Source organism: Cetorhinus maximus, chromosome 11 (assembly GCF_964194155.1).
Source record: "Cetorhinus maximus chromosome 11, sCetMax3.hap1.1, whole genome shotgun sequence".
Classification (NCBI taxonomy): Eukaryota; Metazoa; Chordata; class Chondrichthyes; order Lamniformes; family Cetorhinidae; genus Cetorhinus; species Cetorhinus maximus.
This window is the reverse complement of record NC_135889.1, coordinates 83,456,593-83,470,042: the sequence shown is the minus strand read 5'-3', so window position 1 is coordinate 83,470,042 and position 13,450 is coordinate 83,456,593. Positions and strand designations below refer to the sequence as shown.

At 42.4% G+C, this 13,450-nt stretch overlaps 1 protein-coding gene across 1 annotated transcript in view; it reads left to right on the top strand.

The window, feature by feature from the left end:
- Positions 1-13,450, top strand: part of itgb5 (integrin, beta 5) — a 187,282-nt gene that overhangs the window by 67,343 nt on the left and 106,489 nt on the right. Inside the window, exon 9 of the mRNA XM_078552351.1 lies at positions 6,151-6,285. Coding sequence (XP_078408477.1) covers positions 6,151-6,285 — 135 coding nt within the window. The remainder of the gene's footprint in view (positions 1-6,150; positions 6,286-13,450) is intronic.

Below are 13,450 nucleotides of genomic sequence, written 5' to 3'. Positions count from 1 at the left end.
GGAATGGAGGTGGGAATCCTGGATGTGGGTCCCGCCCATCATTTTTAAAGCCCGCCCGACGCACAGGCCTGCATCAGAACGGGAAAAGACTGCCCTAAATCTATTCATTAAACCCAGGATCCCGTATACCATTTTCACTGCTTTCTCAATGTGCCCTGCCAACATCAACCAGCTGTGCTCATATAGTCCCAGGTCTCTTTGTTCCTGTATCTTAGAATTATATCTTTTTTTATATAGCCTTTCCTCATGATTCCTATAAAACTGTATCACTTCACATTCCCCTGCATTAAAACTGATCTGCCATGTCTCTGCCCATTCCACCAGCCTTCATTGAATGGAGGTCATTAGTTTGTGTTCCTCACCACCTTTCTTCACCTGGCTGAACTTGTTCTCACATTGAACAACTGCTCTTTTAACTCATCTCACTTTCTTCAAAAAATGATGATGCTAAGGGTGCCTGCATTGGGATTGCTATGCTTGTCTTCTTGTGGGATACGTGGAATATTCCTTGTTCCAGTCTTGCTGCGTCCCCCACCTGCCCCTCAACTCATTCTCCTGCACATTGATGACTGTATCTGTGCCATTTCCTGCTCTCACCCTGAACTGGAAAACTTCATCAACTTTGCTTCCAATTTCCACTCTTCTGTTCATTTGCATGCTCCATCTCTAACCCTTTCCCTCCCTCAACTTCTCAACCTATCCCAGAAATAATCAACAAATATTCATTATAAGCCCACTGACTCCCAAAGCTACCATGACTACACTTCCTCACATCCTGCTTCCTTTAAGGACTCTATTCCATTCTCCCAGTTTCTCTGTCTCCGTCACATCTGTTCTGATGACACAACTTTCCACACCAGCCCTTCTGTCATGTCTTCCTTTTTCCTGACTGAGAATTCCATCCCCCCTCCCCCACTATAGTCAACAGGGTCCTCAACACTGTCCAATCCCTTCCCCTCCCTCCCAGAATCACAATAGGTTTGCCAATGTCCTCACCTTCCACACCACCAGCTTCCCTATTCAGTGGAACATCCTCCACCATTATCACCACCTCCAGCATGATGCCACCACCACACACATTTTCCCCTCCCATTTCAGCATTCCAAAGGGGCCTCGCCTCCACTCCTAAATCATCTCTAACACCCTGCCCCCTTCCTGTGGCATCTTTCCATGCCAGAAGTTTGAGAAGTGCAGGAGATGCAACACCTGCTGTTTTATCTCCTCTCTCCTCACCGTCCAAGGCTCCAGACACTCCTTCCAGGTAAGACAGTAATTTCATAAAATTGAGTATACCACCAAATGTATATTGTGAATTTACTACTCACAATGTGGTCTGCCCCATATTGGAGATGCCAAATGCAGACTGGATGACTGATTTGTAGAATGTCTCAATTCAGACAACAAGCATGGCTCTGAGCTTCTGGTATTTTAATTCTCCACTTTGCCCTCATGCTCACCTCTCTGTCCTCACCCTACTGTAGTGTACAGTGAAGGTTAATGCAAGCTCGACAAACAGCACCTCATCTATTGGTTAGGCACTTTGCATATTTCCAGACTTAATATTGAGTTCAAAACAAAAACAGAATTACCCGGAAAAACTCAATATTAAGTGGGTGATGTTCGTATCAGACTAGGCTTTTCACTCTGCTCAGCAGCCCAGTGCCCTAGAATAGCTCTTTAGGGTAGATTTTATGAGTGAAAATTTGAACTGAAGTCAGGGTAACCAACTCTTAGGGAAAAAATTAATGGACACTTTGGTATAGGGCCATACAAGTGGGCAAGGATTGTTGGCAAACTTGTGAGAGTTGTGAGAGGGTGGGGTGACTGGTGAGCCTTTGAGAGTGGGGGATGGTGCTGATGAACCTGTGATAGGCCTGGCATACATGTCCGATTAGGTGGGCAGGGGAAATGGGAGCACCCCAAAGATGTATAGTGTGCTTGTGTGGAATTTAAGAAGCTGAAAAATGTGAACATCATTGTCCAGGCAACATACAGTCCAGGCCAGTGGCCTCCATTATGGGACAATCCCAAAAAATATGCAACACTTGGTCACCCTGGGTGAAGTACCTTGTACAAGTTCATTGCGCATGCGCACATCAGAAAGTCTGACAAATTTTCGTCAATTGATTTAAATGTTAGGTATCTCTGGGACTGTGAAAGATATATAAAATCCAGCCTTATTATTACATCCCACAGCAGAGGAAGAGAGGGGAAGCAGCTCCACCCTGCATATTGCTCAGGACTCATTTAAAATTATTATTATTTTCCTGGGTGAAGGAAGTGTTCCCATTGCCAAAGCATATTATGAGTGTTGACGAGATTATTATCAACAAATTGTAACCCATTGTCTCCCAACATTCTCTTTATATTTTGACAATGGGATTGATAATGTTTGGAAAAACATATTCCAAGCACTGGATTTTTCTTTTAAAATTTGGAAGGACATTGCATTATTTGGATCTTTGAATGCTGACCTGGAGTAATAAGTTCACATTGGAACTGTCAATAAGTATCCTTTTCCAAGAAATCACCTGATCAGCATGGTACTTAGGGGGGGAAGAGCTCTGTGCTTGTTTGCATTGCAATTACTTTAATCGTTGGAAAAAAAACTGGTTTAAAGGCAAAAAGATAGTGAGTTAGTGGAAACACATGACAGGGATGAGCTTTAAGTTTTGGACTTGTGTGTTTTTGAATTGAATTGGAACTGAACTAAGAAAGTAAAGGCTGCCCAGCTCACTTTCTTGCCTTGCCTTGCCTGAGATAAAGTTGTTGGCAGTATCCAGCTGAGAATCCTCAGCTCAATGGAGCTTGTCTGTTTTTTGGAAACCTGAGAGGCTAAGATAAGAGGGATTGACCAAGCTATATTCTCTGCCACACCAAAGCTCTGTTGGTGAGAACCTCCAGACATCTACTGGGACCAGCAGCCCATCTTCACATGAAGGAGCTCCAGATCAACAGCGTCAAGACCTTGCGAACTTTATCCTTTATTTTATAATGCCTATCCTCTAAAGCCCATATCTGCAGAGAGACCCTATCTGTTTGTCCTTTATTTGTTTCTCTGTGTGTGTGTGTGTGTTGTGTGTGTGTGTGACACGCGCTGCGGTATTTTTAAAAGGGAAAGATAGTTATACATCCAGACTATAATTGTGTGTTAACCAGTTCTTGCTACTTGTTTAAAAAAAAGGTTTTGTTTTATAATAAATTAATCATTCTATGTTTATTGAAAGAAGACTGGTTAATGTCTCTTTTATTCTGGGTCTTACAGTAGCAAAGGTAAATAATTGGCCATTTTGATGAGTGAAATACATTTTTGAGATAATGCTGTGACCTGTGGAGTAGTGGGGCTAGATAAACTGTGTACTGTCCCCTTTCCAGTCGTAACAATAGAAAGTGAAAAAATTGTTCACCAGTAGCAGCATGATACTGCCATGCCATGTGTTTTGAAATGCACTGTAAACAGCTTCTGCTTCTGAGAAGAGGCAAATGGAATTTTCCTGTTGCACAGGAGTACAGTAAAAAGAATCTTTTCTATTGAGTAGAGCTTTACTTTAGCTTTTAATTTTAATAGAGATGGAAGGCCCAGCATAGAATGGTAATCAACTTTGTGTTGGCCATTGCTAGGGCCTTCATTAGGCCAAGGACGGAATCTATGTCTACTCTCAACAGATTTCGGCTGTGCTTATCAAGGATGCACCTGGATTTGCGGATAACCCAGGGGTGCCCCCAGATGTAAATCAAAGTGTTGCTAGGGTTTGGGGGAGAGGAGACAGACAGAGAATTGCCTGTAGCTTGTTCATAATTTCCTATTCAGTTTAATTGGGGTAGAAACCGGGTAGATATTAATTTTGGCCAAAATTTCAACCCTCCATCCATAAATCTGCTAAAATGCCATCTCCAAGGGGATGAAATTTCTCAGCTTAAGACTTCAGTTGGTTTTGTTTACATATTGAGCGAAAGACACATGAAAAATTCTTGGCCAAAAAGAGCATATCCGGATTGCTTGTGCAATTCAACTATGTGAAAGCTGCGGGCTAACAAGGAGAATTAATGTAAACATCATATGAGGCCACTTAGAAATATATTTAGGGATACTGCTGCGTTGAGTTTTTTTATTCATTTACGAGATGTGGGCATGGCTGGCTAGGCTTGCGTTTATTTCCCATCCCTAATTGCCCTTGAGAAGGTGGTGATGAGCTACCTTCTTGAACTGCTGCAGACTCTGTGGTGTAGATACACCTGGAGTGTTGTTAGGAAGGGCTTAAATCATTTTATACTTTGGATTTAGGATGCATAAATTATTAATTAGCTCTGGAGAAACGTAGTTTACAGTATTGAGAATACATGTACCTTGTTTGTTTAAGAAGTGTCCCTGACACTGGTGCTTTATTAATCTGTAGTATACATTTTGCAGCTGTACTTCTTAGGCTAATGAGATATGTTGACCTGTGATGTCTCGATTGAATTTATTCTAATGGATCTTTGTATGAAGTGAAACATTTCATAAGCACCATTTTAGTCTCTAACTCCTTTCTCATTTGAATTGTACATGTTATGTATTTTCACCGACACCTTTTAAATCTGGCCTTCACAATTTAACAATATTTTGAACTGAAGCTGAAGAAAACTCACTATATAAATGGTCTGATGTTAGTGGCTAAATGGAATGTGTTGCCTTGATTCCCAAACTGCATGTTGGTTATGTTTCTGCTCCATTTCCTGCTATTTCAACACGTATTCTTGTGGTTTATCAGATGGACATCTCAGCACATTTCTTGCCCTTGCCTTCCAATTTTGTACTTTACTGGGCTGCTGACTAATACTGCAGGCTGAACTTATACTCTCCTGCTGGTGGTTTTGAAGTCAGGGAGGCACATAAAATCCAGCGGGTGACTTCCCGCCACCTACTTTCCGCTCATGACCTGTATGCAGTTTTACAGGAGACGGGTGAGGTGTCGGGCGAACCACCCATCCTTGGGGCCATGCGGGAAGCCTTTCAGCTTTAGCTGCGTGGGCTGGTGTCAGACAACAGGAAGAAACCTCGTTTCTTGGCCCCCTGGGGCAATTGGAGGTACCCCCCCCCCTTTAACCCTCCCCCTGGCCTCTTGAGCCCAGTACCCCATCCCTCTCGCTGAAACCCCAACCCTGGACTTATGTGGGCTCTTTGGTGTGGTGGGACTACCGGTCGTCCCAGCAGTTGCCAGCGCTTCCCACTGATGCTCATGGGACTACAGACCTGCTGGCCAATTGGATTGGCCAGTAGCTCTCTGGGGTGGCACCTGCTCCCAAGATAGGGGTGGCACCTGCTCCCAAGATAGGGGTGGAAGTCTTGCCTTAAAGCAATTAATGCTGCTCCCAGCTTTATATTGCAGCAGAGCAACCATAGGGATGGAAAGCCTGCAATCGACCTTTTAGCAGCAGAGGCGGTGGCAGGGGCCAGGTACAGGGCTTATAAGTGATTATGTGTCAGGGTATAGGCACCAGTTGTAGTCAATTGCATCCCTGTTCATTGCAGAGGCTAACATGGGTCAAAGGGCAGCTGTTGCAAGCCAGCATCAGTTTCTTTATGAAGGGAGAGTTACATTAATGAGGTCCAATACTGAAGGCCATGTTGTTTGGACAAGCTCTGCATGCGCCACAAACTGGTAATCAGTCCAGCTTTTGTTAGATTGATAAAGCCACCTTTCCCTTGTGAAAGAAGCTGAAAAGCTGTTTATTTTGGTAACGCATAGATATTTAGGTGAATTTTGTTTCCTGCATGAAGTGATTTTAGTACTAAGGTTGTTACCTTTACATATTTCCTTAATTTCTTTAATTTTCCAATAGTATTGTCAATTACTAGGTTTACTCATTATTCCCAGATGCTGAAAGCTTTTTACAGTTGATGGTGGGTGGTGGAACTAGCTTCACAATTTTCATTAAGAATGTCCGTCCCTGTGGCCATTGTAGGTACACCTGTACCACATATGACTGCAACCCAGACATTGACAACCCTAAATTTAGGTGTTCGGTTTATAAAAGGAAGCTTTTGTTACATGATAATCAGTTGCTATCATGTTGAATAAACTGAGATTAATATATTCATAATAAAGAACGTTTATGTAATATTTTTTATTTAATCATATTAAAGAATATGTATTTGTCTTAATCTAGAGTATTCGGTCTAAGGTTGAACTAACAGTAGGGGACCAGCCAGAAGAAATCAAGCTTTCCTTGACTGCCACATGCCAGGATGGTGTTTCACGCCCTGGAGTTAGAAAATGCGGTGACCTTAAAATTGGAGACACAGTAAGTGTTCGATTATTACTCACAGTGTGATTGATAAGAGTGTTACATTGTTCTGTTTTTAAGTGATTCTTTTAACATATAGCAAATTTACACAGCTTCTAACTAAAGACACCTTTTAAAAAAAATTTAAAGGGCTGATATAAATATGTGATGTCAACATTGTACTGCCTCCAAAAAAGTACTTTTTCCAAAGGGTAGCACTTTAAGCCACCTCTTTGTGTCAGTGTTGTGAAGTGGAGTGAGTGTAGTGTAGAGAACCATTGCAGCCGCTATGTACTCAGAACATCTATTTCTGCTAACTCAGAATAATGTTTGCTCAAAATAAAATTAAATTATCCAGTAAATAAGATTAAACAGTATTAATAAAAAAAGCATGGGAAGTGTTTTTTCATAACTTCAATTTAAATGAACAGATTGAAGTTATGAAAAAAACACTAAATGAACAGATAATTCAATTGAACAACAAAATTAAGAGGAGTGGTTTCAAATGGAGTTGAAAATATAAGTGACATTCATATTAAATTCTTGTTGTTAATGATGTGACTAACCCTTGGTTTACTCTAGCAGACTGCATAAATACTTATCATGCTACCGAAATGTGCTAGAAATAACTTTCATTAAGCCTGTAAAGCTCATCACCTTAAAGACCACCTCATAAATCTAAAAATAAGGTGCTATTTTCAACTCGCCTCCTTTTTCTCTTTTTATTGAATGAACGTGTTTTGTTTCTTCTTGTTGATTCCAGAAGGTTAGAGGTTTAGAAATGCTAGGGTGTGTCCTGTGAGTCAACATACAAGAAGTTATGCAATGTATTTTTTTTTTAACTTGCTTGCTGAAAATATGAATTAATTTGATCTGAACTGAGTTTGTTTCTGATTAGTTCTACTCTACTGCTAAAAGCAAGAAAAAACAAAGATCCTTTCTAGTTTAAAGATCCTTGTTACTATTTAAATTAAATGTAAAATAATGGCATTGATCTGCAAATAAAGCAGGAAGGTCACAGATTTGATCCCCAGTTGAAACTGTGTTAGTTAGTAAGTATAGGTTGGGTATACAAGTAGCCCCAGGCGGGGAAAAATGCCAATTGAACTGTCAGATGTGTAAAATGCGTCCTTACCTGGCTTTCATGGCATTAATGTTTCCAGCTGTGAAAAGGTATGGCGCTTCATTAACATATTTAAGATCAGTCTTTCACAGTGCAATTGAAGCTAATTTAAATTAACTCATACCACATGGATTTCCTAGGAGACAGAAACCCCCATCAGTGAAAGGGAGGCAGGAGCTGCTGGCTCCAGAAGTTAGTGCCTTTTCCAGTAACTCCTGTGGGCCAGGTGGAGCAGGAGTGCTGTCGCCACCCCTCAAGAATGCTTTTGGCATCTCCATACCAACTGCCTTTGTCTTCCCACCTCATGTTCACTGACGTCCCGCAGATCCGATGTCCTCTCTTTTTCCCTTACTGTGATGTCTAACTCAGCCTGCCCACCCCTCCCTCCAGCCCCCACCATGGTGATCTCCTTTCTGTTCCCTCCTCCAATTACTGGAGTCTGTCTCCAAGCGTCCCTGCTGCTGGTATTCCCTGCCATGCGCCGCACAGCTTGTCAGTTGGCCTTGCTGCTTGGATGGGAAATGGATTGATAAAAGATATCAAGGCTGTGCCTTTAAGTTTTGCAGTTCCTCAAGTTCCTGGCTTTGCTGAGTTCTTTGGCCATTTCCAGCCTCCCTCACCATAAATATCAGGGCCCTTAACTATGTTTTTCTCGCTCACTGATGCTGTCTGACCTTTTGAGCATTTCCAACATTTTTTGTTTATCTCAACTGTTTACAAGTTGCTGCAATTCCCAGACCTGCTAATTTAGAGCATTGACCATAATGCCATGCACCAGGTTAACATCTTTATATCACTATACTGCACACCTAACACCAAATAGGGGGAGATGGTGGCCTAGTGGTATTGTCACTAGACTAGTAATCCAGAGACCCAAAGTAATGCTCTAGGGACCTGGGTTAGAATCTCACCATGGTAGAATTTGAATTCAGTCAATAAAAATCTGGAATTAAAAATGATGATTATGAAATCATTGTTGATTGTCATCCATCTGGTTCACCAATGTATTTTAAGGAAGGAAATCTGTGGTTCTTGCCTGTGACTCCAGACCCACAGCAATGTGGTTGACTTGACTCTTAATTCCCCACTGAAATGGCCTAGTAAGCCATCAGTTGTATCAAACCACTGGAAGTTGATAAAGGAATGAAACTGGACAGACCAACCGGCATCAATTTAGGAATTCCCTACCTAACACCACACGGACTGCAGTGGTTCAAGAAGGCAGCTCACCACCACCTTGTCAAGGGCAGTTAGGGATGGGCAATATTACAGGAGATCAGCTAGAATTCTATGAAAACATATAAATTAAAGAACAAAGGTCTGAAAGTCTGCCAATGTTTGCCTAGCTCCCAATGACCTAGCTCCCTAAATTTGAATAACATTGGCTGGTGCATCTGGAGCAATCACTTACTCCCACAGATCACAAATAGCAGTTCAGGTGTTAATCTAGGTGGTGTCACACAATCATGAGTAGAGCCCAATTTTCAGGATCTCAGTACATGAAATATATTCATGGGCAGGATTTCTTGCTGAGCGGATGGGCACGCGGCTAACCCGCTCGAGCGTAAAATAACGCGCGATGAAATCAGATGAGCATCCCGACATCATCGCATGCTTGCGTGATATTTCGGTCGGTGGGCATGCTCGGGAGTTGGCAGCGTGTGCGCCGATAATTAAAAGGCCTATTAAGGCCCTTAAAAATGTAACTGAATTTAATTTTTCACTGCCTGTCCAAATTACAGTTGGGTGGGATGAGGTTTCGATCTGTCATTAAAAAAAAAAATAATTTCTAATATGTCCCTGCTTATGTGACAGAGTCATATGAGAGGACATGTCTTTGACCATTTTAAAAATCTTTATTTTTTATTTTCACAACTCTTCATCTCCCTGAGGCAGCTCTGTGCTTCAGGGAGCTTTTCCAGCGCGCACCTGCACGAACTTGCGCTCTCGCAAGTTACTCCCCCCAACACAGGCAGCACTGAGCACTGCCAAGTGCATTTCACGCTGGGTGTGCCCTAATTGCCCCGCCAGCGTGAAATTGCGGTCTGGCCACGATCACGGGCGGCGATTGGCTTCCCGACTGTTCCCACCTGCCCTCACCGAGTCTGCCCGACAAGGGAAAAATCCTGGCCCATGTGCTATTTTACAACAGCAGTGTTGAATTTTGTTGTAAATTAAATATGCAAAAAATTACTCTCAATTCTATGATTACCTAAAGCATTGAGAAGGCACTGACCTTAGACTCTTTCACTGGAGCTGATAAATGATTCCTCCTTGAAACTCCCAAGTTTCCCATTCTTTTATGCTACTGATTTTGTGAGCATTGCAATTTAAGACTGTGCCGAGAAGACATTGATCTGCAATAAGTGTTTGCGTGAGTCCCTGTGTTATTACTAGTGAATAAGAGTGAAAAGCCTTTAAGGAGCCCGGAGATGCATGTGCCCTGTCTCTTTGATTCAATCAAAGATTGACAGGCAAAGCTGTAAAGGAATAATGGGCTGCATTTAAAGGGGGGATGGTACATTCCAAAAAGTGGGAAAGGTAGAACAAGCAAAACCAGAGCTCCTGGATGACAAAAGAGATGGAAAGTAAAATGAAGCAGAAATAAAAGTGCAAATGACAGATGTGAGTTTGATAACACAAGTGAGAACTCGGCTGAATATAGAAATTTCAGGGGGAAATGAGAAAAGAGAGAAGGAAAGCGAAGGAACTGCCAACATAAAAGGAATCCAATGGTCTTCTATAGGCCAATGAATAGTAAAAGGGTGGTAAATGGAGAATTGGAGGCATTTAGCGACCAAGGAAGCACTTTATGCACGAAGGCAGAAAGCATGTCTGAGGTACTTCATTTTATTAATTCATGGGATGTGTGCTTCACTGGCTGGGCCAGCATTTATTGCCCATCCCAAGTTGCCCCTGAAAAGGTGATGGTGAGCTGCCTTCTTGAACTGCTGCTGTCCATGTGGTATTGCACACCCACAGTGCTGTTAGGAAGGGTGTTCCAGGATTTTGACCCAAAGAAAGTGAAGGAATGGCAATATGTCAGAATGGTGAGTGACTTGGAGGGGAACTTCAAGTGGTGGTGTTCCCATCTATCTGCTGCCCTTGTCCTTCTAGGTGGTAGCGGTCATGGTTTTGGAAGGTGCTGTCTAAGGGGCCTTGGTGAATTCCTGCAGTGCATCTTCTAGATGGTACAGACGGCTGCTACTGTGGGTCGGTGGTGGAGGGAGTGAATATTTGTGGATGTGGTGCCAATCAAGAGGGCTGCTTTGTCCTGGACGGTATCAAGCTTCTTGAATGTTGTGGGAGTTGCACTCATCCAGGCAAGTGGAGAGTATTCCATCACACTCCTGACTTGGGCCTTCTAGATGGTGGACAGGCTTTGGGGAGTAAGGCGGTGAGTAATTCGTCGCAGGATTCCTAGCCTCTGACCTGCCCTTGTAGCCACAGTATTCACATGGCTAGTCCAGTTCAGGTTTTGGTCTATGATAACCCCCATGATGTTGATAGCAGGGGAGTCAGCGATGGTAATGCCATTGAATGTCAAGGGGCGATGGCTATATGCTCTCTTGTTGGAGATGGTCAGTATCTGGCACTTGTGTGGCATGAATGTTACTTGCCACTTGTCAGCTCAAGCCTGGATATTGTGCAGGTCTTGATGCATTTGGACATGGACTGCTTCAGTATTTGAAAAGTTGTGAATGGTGCTGAACATTGTGCAATCATCAGCGAACATCCCCACTTCTGACCTTATGATGGAAGGAAGGTCATTGATGAAGCAGCTGAAGATGGTTGGGCCGAGAACTAAATGAGTATTTCGCATCTGTCTTTGCCAAGGAAGAAGATCCTGCCAAAGTCATAGTGAAAGGGTGGGCTAAAATTGATAAAGAGAGGTATTAGAAAGGCTGACTGTACTTAAAGTAGGTACGTCACCAGGACTGGATGAGATGCATCTCAGGATACTGAGGAAATTGTGGAGGCACTGGCCATAACCTTCTAATCCTCTTTAGATACAGGTGTAGTGCCAGAGGACTAGAGATTTGCAAGTTTTACACCCTTGTTCAAAAATGTGTGTAAGGATATGTCCAGAAACTACAAGCTATTCAGTTTAACCTTGGTAATGGGAACGCTTTTAGAAACAGTAATCGGGGACAAAGTCAACAGTCACTTGGACAAATGTGGATTAATTAAGGAAAGCCAGCATGAATTGGTGTGTTTAACTAACTTGATGGAGTTTTTTGCTGAGGTAACAGGGAAGGTTCATGAAAGTAATGTGGTTCATGTGATGTTCATGGGATTCCAAAAGGTCGTGGTTGAAAGGCCACATAACACGCTTTTCAGCAGAGTCAAAGTTGATGGAATTAAAGGGACAGTTTCAGCAGGGAAATGAAGTTAGCTGAGTGACAGGAAACATAGAATAGTGGTGAATGTTTTCAGGCAGAAGGGAGGCAGATAGTAGGGTTCCCCAAGGGTTAGTATTGGAATCATTGCTTTTGGAGATCTCTATTAATGACCTAGATTTGGGAATGCAAGTTACTGTTTCAAAATTTTCAAATGACATGAAACTTGTAAGTGTTGTGAACTGTGAGCAGGAAAGAGATAGACTTCAAGAGGACATAGACAGGCTGATGAATGGACAGATACATGGCAGATGAAACTTAATGCAGCAAAGTGTGAAGTGATACATTTTGGGAGGAAGAACAAAAAGCAACAATATAAAATAAAGGAACACTTCTAAAGGGGGTGTAGGAGCAGAGGGTCCTGGTGTTATATGTGCATAAATTGTTGAAAGTGACAGGGCAGGTTGATAAAGTGGTTAATAAGGCATACAAGATTCTGGGCTTTATAAATTGAGGCATAGAATACAAAAGGCATGGAGCTTGTGGTGTAGTGGTAAACCGTGACAAACACATTGTAGCACATTCATTTTATAATTTAAATGATAAGCAGTGTAGTTACAAAACTTGATTTTTGCCTTTATCAGGTCAGCAGACAAGATTCAATTCACTTTTTAAATCTTGTGACTTAAGAGAAAGCAAACTCAACATTTAGGCTGCCATCCTTTTCCATGTGTACCCTATGTGTTCTTGTTCATTCTTGTAAGTTAGGTTGTAAATGAGTGTACAAAAAATGCATGTATAAATAGGAAGCACAATTTTCCACCCCAGAAGTATTTATTTTGGAAGATGTGAAATGTACTCTGTGCGCGAGTTGTATGCTTGATACATATGATTAGCAGGACGCAATTCTTCATCAGAAAATCTCAAAGAATAAAAGAACCAGTGTTATTGTTCCTATTCCTTTTGCAGTATGTTGAAAAGAACAAATTTGCATCTAAGGAAGTCCATCATTTATGAAGAAGAAGCAGCAGCAACAACAATAACAATCAGTTTTGCTGTGAGGAAACCCGAGGCGAGAATGTCGACTGGGGACATTATAGGTCAATGGGAAAAGACATTGCTGTAGGGAACCAGGAAGGTCTGCGGGGGGGAGGGGAGAAGATTGCAGGCACGGCTGGATGTTAATAGGATCCATGCCAGTTGGTGAAGCAGAAACCAAAACACAGAACTTTTCTTTATAGACAGAGAGAGAGTTTATTGACTTTGTTCAGTTTCACAGCTCCCCTCTCACACACCAGCGTCCCAACTGGCCCCTATTTATATGTGCTCATAGTATTTAAGTTAACAATGTCCCTCACCTATGTATCTTAACAATATAATTAACATACCATTAGCACTGGAGACATTGGGCAAGTGGGGGTGAGGATTGGGAGTAGCGGGGAGGAGGGCCAGAGACAATGGGTAGGGAGGGTAGAAAGTAGATTGTGGAGGGCTGAAGAGATTCGGGAAGAGGGTAGATACCCTCTGGGCCAGTGAGGTTGCAGAATACAGGGGGATGGAGAAATCAGGTCAGATGGCGAGAAGATTGCAGGGAGCCATGGAGGACATCAGATCACATGTGAGTGGGGGCAGGAGGATCCAATCATTAGTGAGGCTTGTCAAGGGGCCACATGTAAACAACAAAGAGGAGGCAGCATAAGTTAGTCGTGCAGGGATGGAA